The 22,874-nt window shown below is 33.4% G+C and overlaps 1 protein-coding gene across 1 annotated transcript in view; it reads right to left on the minus strand.

The window, feature by feature from the left end:
• Nucleotides 1-22,874, minus strand: part of KLHL1 (kelch like family member 1) — a 402,603-nt gene that overhangs the window by 128,998 nt on the left and 250,731 nt on the right. Inside the window, exon 5 of the mRNA XM_032151000.2 lies at nt 13,590-13,776. Within this exon, the coding sequence (XP_032006891.1) occupies nt 13,590-13,776 (187 nt within the window). The remainder of the gene's footprint in view (nt 1-13,589; nt 13,777-22,874) is intronic.

Here is a 22,874-nt window from a genome sequence, read left to right on the forward strand (position 1 = left end):
ATAAATCCATTTAAGAAGCACATGTTTTATACCAGGACTACAGGGCTGAGGTGATAAAGTTTCAACTAAGGTAGTAGAAATGTGGATGTAAATCAGACAGCCCTTGATAACTGATTAGCTACAGAGGGCAGAGCAAATCTGATAACTGAAGTCTGAAGCCAAGTTAGATGGAAATATTGCTGATAGGGTATATCCCAGATGGTATATTAATAGTTCTCTGACAGTAGGAAATATAATGACCTTGTATTGAATTATAGAAGTTTTATTTGACATTTATACAATATGGCCTAGAAATACTTACTTACAGAAAAATAAGATTTATTTATTTTGTGTCTAAAAGTTGCTTTTGTTAAGTGAACATTATGTTAAGTGAACTAAACCAGGCACAGAAAGGCAAATACAGAATGATCTCACTTTTGCATAGGAGCTAAAAAAGTCAAACTCATAGAAGCAGAGAGTAGAATGGTGGTTACTAGGAGCTGAGAATCTAGTGGTGAAGACTGGAGAAATGTTGGTCAAGGAACACAACATTTTAGTTTGGAAAAAGGAATAAGTTAGAGATCTATTATATAATAGTTCTCTACGACATGACTATAGTTAGTAACAATGTATTGTCTATTTGAAAGTTGGTGAGATCACGCCTGTAATCCCAGCACTTTGGCAGGCCAAGGCAGGCAGATCGCATGACCTGAGGAGTTGAAGACCAGCCTGTCCAACAGGGTAAAATTTTGTGTCTACTAAAAACACAAAAATCAGCTGGCCATGGTCGTGGGTACGTGTAATCCCAGCTACTCAGGAGTCTGAGGCAGGAGAATCGCTTGAACCTGGGAGGCAGAGGTTGCAGTTAGCCAAGATTGTGCCATTGCACTCCAGCCTAGGCAACAAGAGCAAAACTCTGTCTCAAAAAAAACCCCTAGCTGTTCTCAGCAGGGAAAAATATTTGAGGCAATTTATATGTTAGTTATCTTGATTGATAACTTAGTCGATCTCAATCAAGATGACTTAATCAACTTAGTTATCTTAGTTACCTCAAGATCAACTTAGTTGATCTCAATCAAGATAACTTAATCAACTTACCTTGATTGAGCCATTCCACAATATACACATATTCAAAGTATCATGTTTTAAACCTTAAATATATAAAACCTTTATTTTTAAATTGAAAAATAAGTAAAAGTTTTTTGTTCACGTAAATAATGTGTTCTTTTAAGAGAATATATGGCCATGAAATTTCAATTTTAAAAAAAGAGTGTTTAGGATACTTATAGTAAGATTTTTATTTTAATAAGAATGTATTAATTGAGACCTTTATAAACTTGTATTCATTTTTCTGGACATTCAATTTCTAGACAAATGAATTTTGTCTAGAAAAATTTTCTGGACATTCATATGTACATTTTTGGACATTTAAAGATACTAATTTCATGGTTCTTTGTGCTTATAATTAGAATAAAATTTTAAAATGTGGGCTGAATTTTAATGTAATATCTGTTACATTAGAGTTTGAAAGCACGTTATTAAAAGGTAAATCTCAATGGAAATTAATAAAACAGAATTTGAAAATAAGGTAAAATTATAATATATTTATAATTTTGGTTTATAAAATTAATTTATAAAACATGAAATGGAAATAAATACAATAGAGCATATTTAATTTTTTCAATTATATAATTTCTTATATTTCAAATATGTTTTCTAAAATCATAAGATAAGGTTTATTTAGCTGGCCTGAGATTTTTTCCTTCACACACTGCACTTGAGAACTGATTCTAATCTTCAGTAAAATTTTAAATAAAAATAATATAATAAGAATTAATGTATGTCAAGTATTAGGGGGCCTTTTAAAAAAGTCATTCTTAGTGTCAGGGCATGGTGGCTCACGCCTGTAAGCCCAGCCCTTTGGGAAGCCAAGGCGGGCGGATCACGAGGTCAGGAGATAGAGACCATCCTTGCCAACATGGTGAAACCCCGTCTCTACTAAAAATACAAAAATTAGCTGGGTGTGGTGGTGCGTGGCTGTAATCCCAGCTACTCGGGAGGCTGAGGCAGGGGAATCTCTTGAACCCCGGGAGTCGGAGTTTGCAGTGAGCCAAGATCGTGCCACTGCACTCCAGCCTGGTGACAGATCAAGACCCTGTCTCAAAAAAAAAAGTTATTCTTAGCACATCTCATCATTAACAGGTTAAATGTGAGCAAAAGAGCAGAAGAAATAATACAAATTTTGGAATTACAGACAATCCTAGATTAAAACTCTACTTACTAAATGGTAGAAACTAAGAAAGTTTCTTAATCTCTTCAAATTCAAAATGAGCTTGGAAAACACTCGCAAGATAAGTTTGTTGTTGGAAGTAAATAAAATTTTGTATATGGTGGTGTTTGGAAGGAGGTATTTATAATATATGTCGTTGATGTGAAAATGGCAGATAGGATACAGGACTAACTTGCAGCTCCCACTTGGATGGACAGAACAGCAGAAAAAACATAATGAATTTTTGCTCGAAGAACTAATGCAGGAACATAGCAGGAAAACCAAAGGAATTCACAGACCATTTGAAAGAAGTGGCTTGCCACAGCACACTCCGTGAATAGCTAGAAAACTGAGTGCCCAAAATGCAAGAGGGGAAAGTCCGCCTCCAAGCACATACGCTCACCTGACTGAGGGAACCTGAAGATCCAGATCACAAAGGAAGTATTTAACTTTATCTAGAGCTGAAACAAATGTAGAGAGCCAAGTGAAATATAAAAATAGAAGAAGTAGGATGAGCCCTGTAGGCACTCTCGGTATCCAGAGAAACCATTTCTAACTTCATCTCACAGGGGTTCTTGGGGAAAGCAGCCAGTGGAATTGGGAAAGGACCACAGGGAGAAGGAAACCTCCAGCTGAACTTTCTAATAATTTTGACTGAACACCAATATTCCTGGGTACAATCCAGGGCGGAGTGCAAATGGGAAGTACAGGCCATAGGAACACAGAGGCTAAAGCAAGTGGGGAGGGATGAGGCCTAAAAACCTTGCTGGCTTTCTCAGCAGGGAGGTTTGTAGCCTGCGGCAAGATCTCAGCCCTGCTTATCAGCTGCCTGGATATAAACTCCATGCTGATGGTGGGGCAAGATGGGAATAAGGCTGGCCTTGCTGGCTGTGTAGGACCTGGGTGAGGCCTGTCATTGTCAGCTTTCCACCACTTCCCTGGCAACCTGTATGAGGCAGCAGAAGCAGCCATAATCCCCCTGGGGAGAACCACACCTCCATCCCCCACAGTGGCCACAGCAAGCCCTGCCCAAGGAGAGTCTGAGCTCAGATATGCCTAACCCTGCACCCACCAAGCCTTTCTCTACCTGCTTTGGTAGTCGAAATGAAAGATATAATCTCTTAGGAGCTCTAAGGCCTTGCCCATTGCCTGAGAAACCCAAAGTATACTTATCCAAGAAATCTTAGGGCAAGCTTGTATCAGCTGATGCTCTTGAAAGTGCCACCTCCTGGCTGGAGGCCAAGAAACTGCTAGCACAACCAGCATTTGAGGAAACCAGCACACTAAACACAACTACAACCAAGGACCCTCACACAATTCACTTCAGTCCCCTACTACCTCCGCTGGAGCAGGTGCTGGTGTGTATGTCTGAGAGACCTGAAGACAGATCACATTACAGGACTCCACAGACACTCCCCAGTACCACCCCAGAGTACAGTAGCTCTGCTGGGTGGCTAGACTTAGAAGAGCAAAAACAATCACTGCAGTCCAGCTCTCAGGAAGCTCCATCCCAAGGGGAAGGAGGAGAGCACCATATCAAGGAATCATTGTGCAGGACAAAATAATCTGAACGCAGCCCTCGAGCCCCAGATCTTTCCTCTGACATAGTCTATCCAAATAAGAAGGAAGCAGAAAAACAATTCTAGTAATATGACAAAGCAAGGAGCTACAACACCATCAGAAGATCACACTAGCTCACCAACAATGGATCCAAACCAAGAAGAAATCTCTGAATTTCCAGAAAAAGAATTCAGAAGGTTGGTTATTAAGCTACTCAACAAGGCACCAGAGAAAGGTGAAAAACAAGGTAAAACAATTAAAGAGCTGTGAGGCAAAGCATCAGATAACCGATGAAGAAAAATCTATCAAATTAACATCAGATGTCTCAACAGAAACCCTACAAGCTAGAAACTATTGGGGTCCTATCTTAAGCCTCCTTAAACAAAACAATTATCGGCCAAGAATTTTGTAACCAGTGAAACTAAGCTTCATAAATGAAGAAAAGATATAATAATATTTAGACAAAGAAATGCTGAGAGAATTTGGCACTGCCAAGCCAGCACTACAAGAACTGCTAAAAGGAGTTCTAAATCTTGAAACAAAACCTCAAAATGCACCAGAATAGAACCTCCTTAAAGCATAAATTTCACCCGGCTTATAAAACAATAATACAGTGGAAAAAAAAAAAGAAGGTATTCAGGCAAAAACTAGCATGATGAAAAGAATAGTACCTCACATCTCAATATTAACATTGAATGTAAATGGCCTAAATGCCCCACATAAAAAATACAGAATGGATAATAATTCACCAACCAAGTATCTTCTATCTTCAAGAGACTCACTTAACACATAAAGACTCATATAAACTTAAGGTAAATGGGTGGAAAAAGATATTCCATGCAAATAGACACCAAAAGTGAATAGGAGTAGCTATTCTTATATCAGACAAACAGACTTTAAAGCAATGACAGTTTAAAAAGGTAAAGAGGGACATTAAATAATGATAAAAGGACTTGTGCACCAGGAAAATATCACAATCTTAAATATATATGCACCTAACACTGGAGCTCACAAATTTATAAAACAATTACTACTAGACCTAAGAAATGATATAGATGGCAACACAATAATTGTGGGGAACTTTAACACTCCACTGACAGCACTAGACAGTCATCAAGACAGAAAGTCAACAAAGAAACAATGAACTTAAACTATACCCTGGAACAAATGGACTTAACAGATATTTAGAGAACATTCTACCCAACAGCTGCAGAATATACATTCTATTCATCAGCACATGGAACATTCTCCAAGATAGACTGTATGGTAACCCACAAAACAAGTCTTATCAAATTTAAGAAAATTGAAATTATATCAAGTACTCTCTCAGACCACAGTGGAATAAAATTGGAAATCTACTCCAAAAGAAACCCTCAAAATCATGCACATACACGGAAATTAAGTAATCTGATCCTGAATGATTGTTGGTTCAACAGTGAAGTTAAGATAGAAATTTTAAAAATTATATAAACTGAATGATAATAGTGACACAACTTATTAAAACTTTTGGGATACAGCAAAATCAATGAAAAAGGAAAGTTCATAGCAATAAATGCCTATATCAAAAAGTCTAAAGAGCACAAACAGACCATCAAAGGTCACACTTCAAGGAGCTAAAGAAACAAGAACAAACCAAACACAAACCCCAGCAGAAGGAAAAAAAAAATGACAAAGATCAGAGAAAAACTAAATAAAATTGAAAAAGAAAATACAATAGATATGTAAAACAAAAAGCTGGTTCTTTGAAAAGATAAACATAACTCATAAACCATTAGTGAGATTAACCAAGAAAAGAAGAGATAAGATCCAAATAGGCTCAATTAGAAATGAAACAGGAGATATTACAACTGATAACACAAAAATAGAAAAGGTCAGACAGGACTACTCTGATCACCTTTACACGCACAAGCTAGAAAAGCTAGCAGATTTGGATAAATTCCTGGAAATATACCACTGTCCTATATTAAACCAGGAAGAAATAGAAACTCTTAATAGACCAATAACAAGGAGCAAGATTGAAATGGTAATAAAAAAAGTGTCAAGAAAACAGAATTCCAGGACCCAGTGGATTCACAGCTGAATTATATCATATATTCAAAGAAGAATTGGTACCAATTCTATTGAAACTATTCCAAAAGATAGAGAAGGAGAGAATCATCTGTAAATCATTCTATGAAACTGCTATCACCCTAATACCAAAACCAGGAAAGGACATAACAAAAAAGAAAACTACAGACAAATATCCCTAATACACATATATGCAAAAATCCTCAGCAAAATACTAGCTAACTGAATCCAACAGTATATCGAAAAGATAATCCACCAGGGATGCATGGATGGTTTCAAATATGTAAGTCAATAGATGTGCTACACAACATAAACAGAATTAAAAACAAAAATCACATCATCATCCCAAGAGATGCAGAAAAAGCATTTAACAAAATCCAACATCCCTTTATGATTAAAACCCTCAGCAAAACTGGCATAGAGGGGACATAAAAGCCATCTATGACAAACCCACAGTCAACATTATACTGGATGAGGAAAAGTTGAAAGCATTCCCCCTGAGAAGTGGAACAAGGCAAGGATGCCCACTTTTACCACTTCTATTCAACATGATGCTGGACATCCTAGCCAGAACAATCGTACAAAAGAAAGAAATAAAGGGCATCAAAATTGGTAAAAAGGAAGTCAAACTGTCGCTCTTCACTGATGACATGATTGTATACCTAGAATACTCTATAAACTCATGCAAAAAGCTCCTAGATCTGATAAAAGAATTCAGTAAAGTTTCAGGATACAAAATCAATGTGCACAAATCAGTAGCACCATTATACACCAACAGCGACCAAGCTGAGAACTAAATCAAGAAATCAACTCTTTTTAAAATAGCTGCCAAAAAATAGTATAATATATTTAGGAATATACCTAAGCAAGGAGGTGAAAGACTCTGCATGGAAAACTACAAAACACTGCTGAAAAAAAATCATTGATGACATAAACAAATGGAAACACATCCCATGTTCATGGATGGGTAGAATCATTGGGAAAATAATCATACTGCCAAAAGCAATCTAAAAATTCAATGCAATTCCCATCAAAATATTGTCATTCTTCATAGAACTTAAAAAAAATTCTAAACCTCACATGGAATCAAAAAAGAGCCTGCCTAGCCAAAGTGAGACTAAACAACAACAAATCTAGAGGCATCACATCACCCAACTTCAAACTATATGATAAGACTATAGCCACCAAGACAGCATGGTACTGGTATAAAAATAGGCACACAGACAAATAGAACAGAATAGAAAACCCAGAAAGAAAGCCAAACCCAGAAAGAAAGCCAACTGATCTTTGACAAAGGAAACAAAAACATAGAGTGGGGAAAGGACACCCTATTCAACAAATTTCGTTGGGATAATTGGCAAGCCACATGGCAAAAAACTGGATCCTCATCTCTCACTTTATACAAAAATCAACTCAATATGAATCAAAGACTTAAATCTAAGACCTAGTCACTAAAAATGTAGAAGATAGCTTCAGAAAAATTATTCTAAACATTGTCTTAGGCAAAGACTTTATGACCAAGAGCTCCAAAGCAAATGCAACAACAACAAAAAAGATAAATAGATAGGACTTAATTAAACTCAATAAGTTTCTGCACACCAAAGGAAATAATCAGCAGAGTAAACAGACAACCCACAGAGTGGGAGAAAATCTTCACAAACTATGCATCTGATAAAGACAAATGTCCAGAACCTACAAAGAACTCAAACATATCAGCCAGAAAAAATAAATAATCCCATCAAAAAGTGGGATAAGGACATGAACAGACAATTCTCAAAAGAATATAAATAAATGGCCAACAAACATATGAAAAAATGCTCCACATCACTAATGATCAGGGAAATGCAAATCAAAACCACAATGCGATACCAGTTTACTCCTCCAAGAATGGCCATTATCAAAAAATAAAAAAAAATAGATGTTGACAAGGATGTGGTGAAAAAGGGAACACTTTTACACTGCTGGTGGGAATGTAAACTAGTACGACCACTATATAAAAAACAGTATGGAGATTCTTTAAAAAATAAAACTAGATCCACCATTGTATCCAGCAATCCCAATACTGGATATCTACCTAGATGGAAAGAAGTCATTATATGAAAAAGATATTTGCACATATGTGTGTTTATAGCAATACAATTTGCAATTGCAAAAATATGGAACTGGCCCAAATGCCCATCAATCAATGAGTGGATAAAGAAATAATGGTATATATATACACTTGTAGTTCTGGATATATACACACACACACACACACACACACACATATATACACATATATATACACACACACATATATATACACATATATATATACACATACAAACACACAGATAGATAGATAGATAGATAGATAGATAGATAGATAGATAGATAGCTACACACACACATACATGTCATGGAATACTACTCAGCAACAAAAAACAACTAAATAATGGCATTTGCAGCAACCTGGATGGAGTTAAACACCATTACTCCCAGTGAAGTAACCCAGCAATGGAAAACCTAACATCATATGTTCTCATTTATAAGTGGGAGCTAAGCTATGAGGACACAAAGTCATAAGGACAATACAATGGACTTTGGGGACTTGGGAGGGATGAAAGGGTGGGGGTTGAGGGACAAAAGACTACACATTGGGTACAGTGTACACTGCTCAGGTGATGGGTGCACCAAAATCTCAGAAATCATCACTAAAGAACTTATCTATGTAAACCAAACACACCTGTTTCCCACAAACCTATTGAAATAAAAATAAATAAACAAGTACATAAATGGGGGGGGAGAAAAAATGAAATTACAATTAGTTAAATACATATATGTATGTATTTATGTCATTGATGTAATATCTATTACTTAAAAATAATCAGTTAATGAGGAAAAGTATCCTAGATCCATAAAATTGTTTTCTGCTTGAAGGGTCCTATGGGAAGAGTTGTGTAGGTAACAACAATCTTCTAATTACATTTTGCTTTTCACATCTTCAAAATATTACAAAGGTGAATTTCATATTAACACAAAGTTTACATTGATAAATAGTATATTATACTTCAAAGTGAATTTATAATTCATAAATACATGTGAGACTTGTCCATTTTGGATATGCATTTAGATCAGTTAAATTAGTTGCAATTTAAATTTAGTAGAAGTTTACTGAAAGTCTACAATTGATAACAAATGTTATCACAATTAATAGTAAGTGTTTCTAAAATTAGAAAGTTTCTGTTGCCAAGTTGTCTATCATTTGAAAAAGAGAATGTATAACAGGAGAACAAATGAGTATTCAGTAATTTGTACTTGTAGTTTTGAATATTTGTTAATAATCCCTCAGTTCTAAGGCATGTATCAATTCCTGTTCAGGTTCCAGATTTTGATTTACACTCACTATTAGAAGTGTGGGATTTGATCAAATTGTTAACGAATAGTCATTTACATTGTAATTAGAGATGTTCTAATTTAATACGTGATATAAGTTAAAATTTGAGGTGGGATTATTATTTGCATTTTAGAGATGTAGAAGTTATAACTGAAAATAGTACTATTAAATTTGTGAATACTCCAAAATTAATTGACTATGACAATGTCAATGAGTCTACCATAGAAATATCCAAAATGTTTGAAAAATTTCAGAGTGTTAATGGTTTAGTAATAGACAAAATACCTATGTTTCGAAAATTATAGGACATAAATCAAGTGAAATAATCTATGGAGAAAACTTTAGAATAAAAGAGAAATAGGATGCTTCTGACTGTTGGAGAATAGAAGACTCAGGCTGAAATGCCCTCTAATTCTAATACCACCCCACCTGGGCAAATTACAAAAAAAATTATTTGCATTTCTCATCTTACATGAAAATAAGAGAAATTTTCAAGGGCATAGTCAAATGGCTGAAGGAACAGCGAGGTGAAACGAGGGAGAGAGCTAAAGGAATACAAAAGCCAGCATCTCTTGTGGACAGAGGTTTCCAACAATAAGATCTGGAGCATCTGCCTTGGGCCAAACACAAGGTGGGAGAACAAGGAACCAGAGATGCTGCATTAAGCCTGGATGGTTAAAGGGGGCTGGGATGGCTCTAAGTTAGTGATGCCTTTGGTTCTGGGTTGAAGCAGATTCAGGCTCATTAGAGGAAGGCATCTGCAAAATTTAGGCCCCTAAGAAGTCCCAGAGAGTAAAGAAAATTATTCATGACTTTAAAATAATATTACCTAACACAGAAGGAATCAAACTAACATGAGTGAGAGTTGTCAGAAACAACAAACAACAGATTTAGACCCCAATCTTTTAGATGTTGAAATTATTAGCCACAGGATATAAAATAAAATGTGTAATTGTTAAGAAATAACGGACAGAATGAAAAAAAAAAGTGAAGTAGAAACATTAAAATTCATAAATAAATATATAAATCTGAAAAAATTCAAGAAGTTTCAGAAATAGACAACCTCAAAATTACAAATACACAGGGGCTTCTTTTAGACATGATGGAGTAGTTTGTGTCAGACAAACTGTTCCCACATGAGTAACTATAAAGCTTTAGTTCATAGTACAAAATTTAGCTGTTTTAAGACATTAGAGACTAAAAAATACAGCTGACACTTAAAAGCCTGAAGTCCCAGAAAGAGGGGATGTGAATGGAAATGAGCCTGACATTCTTTGCCATTTTTGCCTTTAGAAATGATTGATTCACAAGCAGCTCTAGGCTTAGAGACCTTGCAATACATGTGGGCTGAGGCCTCTGGGCAGTCTGATGGGGCCGAAAAGACACAAATTGCAGCTCAGGGCAATCAAGGCAGTCAAGACCTGAGACTCCTGTCCCTCAGAAAAGAGAATGGCAGGGCAACACGCTTGTCTTCTCTGGGTATTTGCTGATTTCGAAGATGTACACAGCAAGAGGCAGAAATCCAGGCAGAAAATGGAAGCTAAGATGCTAAACTTAGCTTATAAACAGTTGTAAGGCATAGATTTATCTCAGAACTAGGCAAAGCTATTGAAAGCCAAACAAGAGTAAGGCAGTCCTCACAAACGCTAACTCTTAGTCTCAAATCATCCAATTCTTGTTTGGAAGAAGGCAATTTTCTCTTACTCTAAGTGTCTGCGTAAAATAAAGTAAATTAAGTCTTAGAAAACTTAATGTTATTCAAAGCATCTATATATTTTCTTATACAATATCCATCATTCTTTCAAACATTGCCAGGTGTGTTATGCTACCTACTAGATATTTACAGCAGACTTCTGAAGTATTAACATTATTTCCTTTAAAATAAAGAAAATGACAAGATTGTACCATAGGCTGTTACTACTGACCAAACTATGCTCAAGAAACTGCAAAAAAAAAATGCAAGAATTAGAAGAGAGGTATTAATATATCAGTATTCATTATTATATATGTGATTAAATGCATAAAAAATTAAAATACAAAAATTTCAATTTCACTACTAAGAAGGGAAATATAAATGTAATGACGAACACTTGGGGATTGATTATACGATTCTTTATATTTTGTTATGTTAAAACTTACTCATATAAAAAGGATTTTTAAGACAAAAGTTTTTTGACAAGACAGTAAAACTGGCACTCTGTATAACTTGGTAATATTATAAATTCTTATATATTTTCGAAAAATAAATAAGCTTATATATCACAACGGCTTTTCTTTCCCACCCACTAATTTTTCATCTAGGTGTATATTTAAGGAAATACTCAGAGATTAGGATAAACTTTTATGAATGTGGGTGCTAATGGTGGTATTATTTATATAAAAAATAATTGAATCCCAGCAAAGTGTTCAATAATAGGGTTAAGCTCAAGTAAACTGTGACATTTCCATGTGAATAATAATTAGAAAGCAATTTGAAATGTCTTTTTTTTTTTTTTCCTTGAGACGGAGTCTCGCTCTGTCACCCAGGCTGGAGTGCAGTGGCGCAGTCTCGGCTCACTGCAAGCTCCGCCTCCCGGGTTCACGCCATTCTCCTGCCTCAGCCTCTCCGAGTAGCTGGGACTACAGGCGCCCGCCATCACGCCCGGCTAATTTTTTGTATTTTTAGTAGAGACGGGGTTTCACCGTGGTCTCGATCTCCTGACCTCGTGATCCGCCCGCCTCGGCCTCCCAAAGTGCTGGGATTACAAGCGTGAGCCACCGCGCTCGGCTGAAATGTCTTTCAAAAATTTAATAACACAATTTCACACATACAATGTAAGTAATGACTACAAGCAACAAAAGTAACAACTTCAAGAATGTTAGTAAGTCTAAATATACCTATACTTAGGTACCTAGCTATGTAATGTCTGAGAGAGGAAATTGAATACAATAATAAATAGGTATATTTCTATATAAATAATATGTATAGATATATAGTTATGCTATATATATAGACATACATCTCTCTCTATATATATGTATATATATACATATATATGTGTGTGTGTGTGTATATATATATATCTATCATATTTTTTGAAGTAAATATCAAAATCACTATCCGGATTCTGTCTTTTGGGAAAGAAACTATCCCAGATGGAAGATATTATATTGTGTTTTAAGGACGTTTCTAAGGCTTTCCTACTTCAATAATAGTGTATTCGAAGCTTTAGTACCTTCTCCCAGGACCAATATTCTCTTTTATGAGTGCCTATATTCATCCATGTGATGACAAACATTTTGCCCTTTTATTCTCTTGATTTGCTATGTACTTGTAAAATAAATCTCATTTCTTTAGGCTTCTGCATTTTCATATTTACAGGAGTTGCTCTTTTCTAAAAATAAACTATGAAAACCATCTAACAGCCATAGGATATCTTTTTGACAGACAACAAATGAGAATGTGTCATTCTCTATTGATTACATAAGTTTTTTCCCTTCAGCTACAATTTTGAAATCTCAGTTCACAGTGATTGAAATAAGTTTTTTTTTTTGTTCTGATTTATCTTAATAACAATTTTTAAAAAGATGTTGGATATTTGGTCATATTCTATTATTGCCAGTTCCAGCTTTTTTAATAAATACTTGAAATATCTTATGGTTAATTATATCATTTATTAGAAACAAACATATGAAAATTACACTTTTTGTGTATTATTTTTCTTGTGTACTTATTCATGAAAATTAAGACAGACATAAGAAAATCTGAAGAGGACAAATTTTTGGAGATTTTTCCAATAACTCTAAAAACGTAGGAATAAAATCCTCAAATGCGTATGTTTAGTTTTTAAACAAATGATTCATTTTCTTTTGAAGGACTAAATTAGTAAACACAATTAAACTTATAAATTATAACTTTCACCATTCTTATACTTCTTTATAATTGTCTATTTATTTATCTGGCTTCTACATGAGATTCTCAACTTCTCAAAGACAGAGATTCTTTTCATAATTGAGATCCCAGCAAGAATTTGCCTTGCATTTCACATTTCTTAGCATTGAAATAGCATTCTCAGTATATCCAACAAATTGTTTGGCTTGTGTTAAGTGACTCAAATCTCTTTTTTATTTTATATGAACTCTTGTACATAATGCACAAGAAATGAATAAGGAACTTAAAGATGAATAAGAAGCAGAAAGCAGCTACAATTAAAGAGATATTTAATTTCTCCCTTAATCTTAAATTACAATAATTAAAGCCGAGTTTATGTAATTTTTTGTGGTATAACCAATACAATATTAAAGCTGCATCACGGTATAACACAGGATGTATAGTTATATAAATCCAAAATTATATACCTTTGTTGTTATCCATTCCTCCTACAGCATACAAAGTTCCAACTGTAGATTTTCTGGGTTTAGTTCTCGGACTTTGCATTAAAGTTCTTCTTTCTGGCAATAGATGGTATTTCATTGCTTCTAGAATCAGCTTTTGACATTCCAGATCATTCTTAAATAATGCATGATTTTCTAGGTCAGCCAATATCTGTGAATAATACACAATAGCTGTTAATAATGTTTTCAAAGAGATGAACATTATGTCATTCCTTAAAATTAGAAGTTGAATGTCTGTGATATTATCCTTATATTGAGCAGGATGCAAGGTGTAGTAAGAATTCATTACAGTAACAAATAAAAATGTGTAAAATGAATGGCTTTCAACAGAGACAGAATGGATATTATTTCTGATTCAATATTATTTATCATTTTACCACACAGAGTAAAAAAAACACTTATAGTGATCAGCTTTTCCATTCATTTTCTTTTTATGAAAGCTGTCTGAAAATCAAGTATAGTTAACTTGTGTTGGCCATAAACATGTCAGGTGAAAGACATTTAATTTGTTGAAAATAGACTTCAACAAATTAAGCCATTACAAGCTTATCATAAGTGTTCATATATTTAATTTAAAATGTTTCAAATATAGTTTAAATCTCTTTTAAATTCAAAATAACTCAATAAAGATGAAAAAAATTTCCTCATAACATCTCTTTAATTATATAAGGAATTTAAAAGTTGTGTATCAGGCAAAGTAATAGTTTCCAATAGTGAAAATTTTATACCAAAATTCAGCACCCAAGAGACCAATAGAGTGAGACTAGTAGTTTTAAAGTATATTGTGTCTATTTTTTTGCTATAATAGGTTATTGTCTCTGCAAATTATTTTGTGTACATTTATTTGTACACATCCAAAGTATCTTTTATTTTCCTCTTTCTCTCTCGCTCTTTAGATTATTTTTCTCCTTGATTCTTTCAGTCTCTCCTTTTCTTTTTTAATGGATCCTGTTTAGCTTTGAGTGACAATAAAACGTGTCCCATAGATTTAGAAAATAAATAAGTAGAAAATTGGCATTTACTCACTGATCTTTTCTTGTACATTGATAAAAATATTGTACCACATCTGTACACAAATGTTCATTGAATGAATAAAAATGGTAGCATGTGACTAATTAAACACTATAATTATGACTTTAATTAAAATGTTTAAGCCTACCTAATATATAAAACTATTAGAGGTGCCATAAAGAGTATAGAAACACATAAGATACACAGTATAATTTTTTTTCCAGACAGAGTCTCACTCCGTCACCCAGGCTGGAGTGCAGTAGTGTGATCTCGGCTCACTGCAACCTCTGCCTCCTGGGTTCAAGCAATTCTCCTGCCTCAGTCTCCTGAGTAGTTGGGATTACAGGTATGCACCACCATGCCCAGCTTATTTTTGTATTTTTAGTAGAGACAGAGTTTCACCATGTCGGCCAGGCTAGTCTCGAACTTCTGACCTCAGGTGATCCACCTGTCTCTGTCTCCCAGATTGCTGGGATTACAGGTGTGAGCCACTGTGCCTGGCCCAGAACAGTTTTAATCTGAATTAGCTCAGTTTCCTTTTGTTGTATACTAACACCTTAGCTGCCTTTCTACCCACTTTTATTTTGAACATTAACTTTTATATATATATATGTATAGAAGATCTCCAATGGAAAGTTTTGAAAGGACTACTATTTTTAGTAAAATTTTTTGTTTTTATTCACCAAAGGGACTATTTCTAACAAGGGCCCAGTGATGTTCATAAACTTTATGTTTCTATCTATCTACAATGACTCTTGATCATCTGTGTGTCAAATATATAGTTTCTTGTATCTGACTCTTTTCATTGCCACAGAAGAAAAATAATTAACCTCTACAGTACTAAATTTATGTATATGTAAAGCTGGCTCTCATGAATTCTCATTTTTCTTCTCTCCTTTTCATCTCTTTTGGGAACATTTGGGATTAGTTGATCATAAAGATACTATTCTTTCATTTGGAACACATATTAGGAATAGCTTAACTAGATAAATAGTTAAAACATTACAAATAAAAAATAAAAATCTTTAAACTTTTCCCCTTAAATATCACCTCTCATATTCAACATAGTATTGGCAGTCTTAGTCAGAACAATCAGGCAAGAGAAAGAAATAAAAGCCATCCAATCAAGGCATCCATCCAGTCAAGTTTCTCCTCTTTACTGATTATATAGTCTTATATCTAGAACAACCAAAAGACTCAACAAAAAACTGGTAGGTTTGATAAATAAAGTTGCAGGACATGAAATCAATATATGAAAGTCAGTAGTGTTTCTTGTTTCTATATGCCAATAACAATCTAGTTGAGAAAAAGAATCAAGTAGTCCATTTTATTTACAATGACTAAAAATAAAACTAGAAATAAATGTAACTAAGGAAGTGAAAGATCTCTACAGGGAAAATTACAAAACACTAATGAAAGAAATTGAAGATAACACAAACAAATAAAAAAAATCCCATGCTCACAGATCAGAAGAATTAATATCATTAAAATGACCGCATTGCTCAAATCATTCTATAGGCTCAACACAACCACTTTCAAATTACCAAATTCATTTTTTCACAGAATTGGATAAAACAATTCTAAAATATATATAAAATATCAAACCAAAAAAGAGCCCAAATGTCAAAGCAATCCTGATCAAAAAGAACAAAACTGGAGGTATCACATTACCTGACTTAACCCAAGCAGCACGGTATTTCTCTAAAGATAGATATATAGGCCAATGGAACAGAATAGAGGGGCCAGAAATAAAGCCACATATTTACTGCTAACTGATCTTTGAGAAAGTCAACAAGAACTTACACTTGGGAAAGGACACCGTCTTCAATAAATGGTGCTGAGAAAATTGGATAGCCACATGCAGAAGAATGAAACTAGACTCCTGTCACCATATACAAAAATCAACTCAAAATGAATTAAAAGCACAAATGTAAGTTGCAAAACTATTAATATAAAAACACTAGAAGAAAACCTAGGGAAAGTTTTCATAAATAGTGGTCTAAGCAAAGGATTTATGACTAAGACATCAAAAGCACAGGCAACAACAATAAAAAGACAAATGGGACTATATCAAATTAAAAAGCTTCTGCACAACAAAGGAAAAAAATCAACACAGTGAAAAGACAATCTGCTTAATGGGGGAAATATTAGCAAATTATTTATCCAACAGAGGACAAATACGCAGAATGTACAGGAAACAAAAAACAACTCAACAAGAAAAAACTAATCCCATTAAAAAGTGGGCGAAGGACATGACTAGGTATTTCTCAAAAGAAAATATACAAATGGCCCAACAGGTATGTGCTAAAATGCTCAATATCATTAATCATCAGAGAAATATAAATCAAAACCATAATGAAATACTATCTTATCCCAGTCAGAATGACTATTTAAAAAGACAAAAAATAACATGATGGTGTGAACGAGGAGAAAACGGAACTTACATAGTGTTTGTTGGAAGGTAAACTAGTAAAGCCACTATGGAAAACAATGTGGAGATTTCCCAAAAAACTAAAAGTAGAATTACCATTTGATCCAGCAATTCTACTACTGGATATCTACCCAAAGGAAAAGAAATCAGTATATCAAAGGATACTTGCATTCACATGTTTATTGCAGCACTATTTATAATAGCAAAGATATGGAATCAACCTACGTGTCCATCAATGGGTTAATGAATAAAGAAAATGTGGTATATATACACAATAGAATGCTACTTTGCCATAAGAAAGAATAAAATCATGCCGTTTATAGCAACATGTATGGAACTGGAGGTCATTATCTTAAGTGAAATAAGCCAGGCACTAAAAGACAAATATCACATGTTCTCACTTTTATGTGGGAGCTAAGAAAATTCATTATATGGAGGTAGAGAGTTGAAAGACAGATAACAGAGACTGTAAAGGGTGAGTGGGAGATATGGAGGACAAGGAAGCAAACTGAGTTAAAGGGTAAAACTCTCAGTAAGAAGGATTAAATTCAATGTATGATAGTAGAGTAGAGTGACTATACCTAACAAAAATGTATTGTTCTTGGGTGACAGACACTCCAAATACCCTGCCTTGATCACAACACACTATATGCATGTAACAAAATTTCTCATGTACTTCATAAATTTGTACAAATAAGCAAAAAACAAAAAAACAGAAAAAAAATTAGAAATGTACTCCTTTTTCATGTTTCTTTCTGCAAAACTATAACAGAATAAAAAAGTGAATCTCAGAGTTTGGAAACAGCTTAGGTTTTAGAAAAGTAGATTCATGACATAGATTCAAATATCTTTAAATTTTGGCATATGAATGCAGAGAATAATTTACATTAAAACGAGTTTATATGCTATCCCTAGTATTTTGATGACTCTTTTAACTAATTAGGGTGGATTAATTTTAGCTTGCAAGTAACCCTAGGCCTTCTTGACTTGAGTACCATGTAAAAATAATTTTAGCAAAGTATTTTTACATAAATACGACTTGGGTTTAATTTCTCATATTTTACACTTAAAAATTATATGTTAGTGGTACAGTAAGTTATATAAGTAATTTTAAAAATGATTTAGGATGGCCAAAGTACAAGATTGATTAAATGAAATTTCAATAAGTGGTATCTTCTACCGAGGTTTAATCTTGTGAATTCTTGTACAGCTACAAATCAAAAAAGGCTTACTGTGTTAGCTTATACTTTTTTTTTAATATACTTTAAGTTCCAGGGTACATGTGCACAACGTGCAGGTTTGTTACATATGTACACATGGGCCATGTTGGTGTGCTGCACCTATTAACTCATCATTTACATTTACTTGGACAACTTTAAGGCAATAGACTAATGTTATTGATTAATTAATGATAATTTGTGAATAACTTCAATTTCTAAGAAAACGTTACAAATACATGCAAAGACATATAAGGATTATATCAAATTTTATAAATAATGGATAATTATAAAAGAAAAAATAAATTCTATAAAAATAAAGTATTGAAAGGTCAACTCTATGTGCCTAGGTTTATAATATTTTAAAGTAATAAATTAAAAAAAAATACAATGTTCAATGTCCATAGATATACACGTAAAAATATATTATGAATTATTTGTTTCAATATATGACTTGGCAAATAAAAATAAATAAGAATAAAATAAAATTAAATTAAAATGTGTCTTGTATTTAATAAAATGACCAAGGTATTCTGTATTCAAATACTATCTTCCTTTTCATGAATAAAATATTGTGTAAAATGTAACTTTGGCCTACTCCTACTCATTTTGACAAACTATAACCACTGTAACCTATTGTTGTATATTTTTAAATTATTACTTGTAACAGTTTCTTGCTTATAAACACCATAGCCTGTGTTTGCATTTCATCTCTGACAACACTAATGACTTCATCTAAACCTAATTACCTTTAAAGGCCCTACCTCCTAATAGCATTACTGGGGGGGTTAGGACAACCACATGTGAGTTTGGGTAGGACAGAAATATCAGCCCATAACAGATCCTACTAGGTGCAATTTGATCATAATTTTATTATGAGTACTACCCAGCTTCCTATTGCCAGTTTGTTATAAAATGTTCATTTTCTGAGTAATTTGATTCAAGCAATAAGGTTTTTCTTCTGGGTTTTTTATTTATTTTTTAAGACAACAAACATCGCAGTATATAAGAACCAGAAATCTAAATCCCTTCACTTCATACGTACAAAAGAAATTTCTGTTTTCTTAGCACACATCTTGGAACTGGTACAGGACATGCTTCTTTGTTCCTATGTCAATTTATGGTGAAAACTAAAAAAAAATAAGTATTTGATCCAGGAAATATTTGCTCCCACAGGATGAGACATCTGTGAACCCACAAAAATAGCTAGCAAGACTAGAACTTGACCTTCGACACTTGCTTCAAGAGCCTAACCTTGCTGTGCACACTAATCCTAAGCTATTATGATATAAACTGTACATAAGCCCCACCATTTTACCACAGTGCAAAGACTGCTTTAAAATAACCCAGGCCAAGCACTGGAATCATAAATATCTTCTTGTGACTTATAGAGGATACACCAAGGCTTTGTATAGGCAGTATTCTTTCATAGTGGAATAGGTGTAATAAAGTCTCCTTGCTTATTACAAAACATATTTTGTTGTCTTATAGGAATTCAACACTGAACACATTTCACCAATAATAGTTACAAATAAATTGCAAATTCAATGAATGTACTTCTCAGAGAAGAAAATCAAACAGAATGAAAACTTACCCACTTTGTCATTCTGCTGTACCTTTTAGTGTTACAAAAATACGTTTCAACTATTTATATTATGCAAAAAATTTAGCAGAAATAAAAGTTAGCTAGTTTTTGGTATTGTTTACTCTGTGAGCAATTTCAACTTAAATATGAAACCATATTCTGTAGTTGAAATTGCAAGTATCTATTATTTTATTTCATGTACACTGTTTCTATATACCTGGCAAAATTTCAAGTACATTTTATAAACACAGAAAAAATGAGATACTGTCTTTCTATAACTTATACTAGCACTTGCTCTTTGGAAAATGATGATAAAATTTAATACTAACATGAATATTTCTATGAAGGTAATGAACAAAATATCTTGAAATCATGTGGAGTATCAAGGTAAAACATAATTAAGTGGAGTGACAATGGAATACTCTATTTCTGTTTTAAATTCTCATTTCTAATATTACTGCTTCAAGATCCTGTGGGCTCAGAGATGTAGATTTTTGAAAGAAAAATAGATCTTAAAAAGTCAATATTTGAGGTTTGCCTTGTTGAATGTAGTAAACTATAACATAATACTTTACTATAATACATACAGGACAATATCTCTTTGCAAGAAATAGAAAAACATTAATAAGTTGCTTTATAACCTAATTAGGTAAACTGGAGATAATAATATACTTCTATCATATAAGAGAACAAACTAAATAACAAGTTTTTAAAATCCTGTTCTATGCTATCCAAATGAATATAACATTTCCAGTGTTCTGGTTTATGCATATACAAATTTTAGGATAAAAGGTACAGAGCATAAGACTTTTCTACAGGCAATGTGTTCTTTCGTTGATAACTCTGTCAGCTAGGTGGTCACTTTGCAGGTATGCCCTATCTCCTTGTAACCTTGTCAGTTTTCTTTGTGATTAAATAATAACTGATGTGCTATATGACAAGCCAGTAGCTTTAGGACCAAACATGACCAGGAATTGTATAGGATAATCTCACTTTTCAGAATTTACCAATATGAAAAATCAGAATAATTTAGCCATTTATAGCTAGAGCTTTTGACAATACATTTGTTAGAGCATTCCAGCTGCCAGAAATGTCATGCACTTTTAATTGGAATAAATATTTTCCCTTAAGTTACCTGTTTGAAAACATTATTTTCTTTCACATACTCTTCTAAAGTTCTATTGGCTTTATTAACAAGTTCATTTTGGTTAGGAAAAAAATATATATATATATATGAATAAATACATTTGTTTAAATATTATTCATTGTAAATAACCATTAAATTTGTTACTATAATACACCATAATTTACTTGTTGATGGTTTCATACATTGAACCACATGATCAAAATAGTCATATGTTTAGCCACATCAAAGCACTGTTGAGTGTTTTAATCCTGTGTGCACACTCTTCAAATTGCAGCTTTCCAAGAGTATTATATGATTTTATTTGAAATGTTTGCAATAATACATAAATTACGATGCTAAATGTATTTCAAATAATCTTCTGAAAGTATTGCTTCATAAAAATAGGATGCATCATTCAAATATCTAGATTTTGCAGTGTTTTTGCAATCTCTCAAACAAAAAAATAGAATCAATTTTCGTGTCTTTTTAAAAAAACTGTCGTCTTTCTGTAAAAATTACCTAATGTGTCAAGAAAAATACCCTCTTGTCTGGAATCCTTGTCATGATTCTCTGCACTATATTGCATGCATAGAAGCTGCTTGACATTATAAATAACTTTTACAATACTATCATAAGTAAACAAAACAAGATACATGAATTTATTCTTGCTGGATGACCTACTTTTATTACATAAATGACACACACTCTAATTTTATAGTAAAAGTCAGAAAACATTTACATTATAAAAACTTGCATTACAGACAACCTTCTAAAATATCATTTAAGAAATATAAATTATAGCAACACCCTACTATACAGTTTGTGTCTAGAAATAAGAAAAGACCTACATCATAAGCTATTCCTTAAGTAAGAGTAATACTGCATTAACAAAAAAAAAAACCACATAATTCAAAGGCAAGAAAATAGGAGCTGTACCAAGCATAGCAATCACATCTATACCTTTCATCTAGTCATAGAGTCTGCTGCAAAATAGAAGGCAATATTGAATAAATACTTAAAGAAAAATAAGTTTAAACATATTATAGACCAAAGAAAAAGTACTAACTCTCCTAAAACTATATCCTTGGGCTATCATAGTTATGAAAACATTCTCACATTCATGATAAAGTGACAAAATTTCATGTACTTCATCTTATTTCATAATATCTCAAAATTTTGTTTTCCTACTGGATCTTGTGCTAAAAAACAAACTCACAGAATTTGAATCTATAAAACAAAATTGATTCCTATTAGAAGTGACAGTCCTTAGAGAATAAACGACAGTTTCATATCTTGCCTTTCAAGTTTTGTGCCTGACAAAATGAAAGCCATGAATAATAAAATGTTATCTCATAAGCTGCAGAAAAATGATTTTTATTTCAATGTCTTATAAATATATCTAACACAAATAAAATAATTTTAGGTATTTGCTTTGAAGAAGTCTAAGACATTCCACAGGGAAACAATGATCATACTCAGTGCTAAATGAACCCTGAGCCTATTTAAGGTGCTGGTGAAAGGAAAGAGTTCAGTCATCACGGAACTTTCCAGGAACACAATAAATCATGAGCCATGGCTAGGACTGTCGAACTGTACAAGCGAAAACAGAAAGTGCCTCATACCTAGAGAGCTTTGTTTGACCCTTCCCCACCCTTCAGACTTTATGTTCAAAGACATACAGAGAGAAAAATGGACAGTTATGCTGAAAACTTGGCAGTATGAGAGTTTGTTCACCAAAGCTCGTAGCACTTCATTAGTTACTATTTGAGTGGGTGTGATTGCCAACAGCCTTAGTTTCCACAAGTGGGCCTTACTCTACCGTCGTCGGTATCAGCCTGCAGCCTGAAAGAGTACACCACCCAGGAGTAGGTCGTTCCTC

This window comes from Hylobates moloch, unplaced genomic scaffold (genome assembly GCF_009828535.3).
Source record: "Hylobates moloch isolate HMO894 unplaced genomic scaffold, HMol_V3 SCAFFOLD_4, whole genome shotgun sequence".
In the NCBI taxonomy this organism is placed as follows: domain Eukaryota; kingdom Metazoa; phylum Chordata; class Mammalia; order Primates; family Hylobatidae; genus Hylobates; species Hylobates moloch.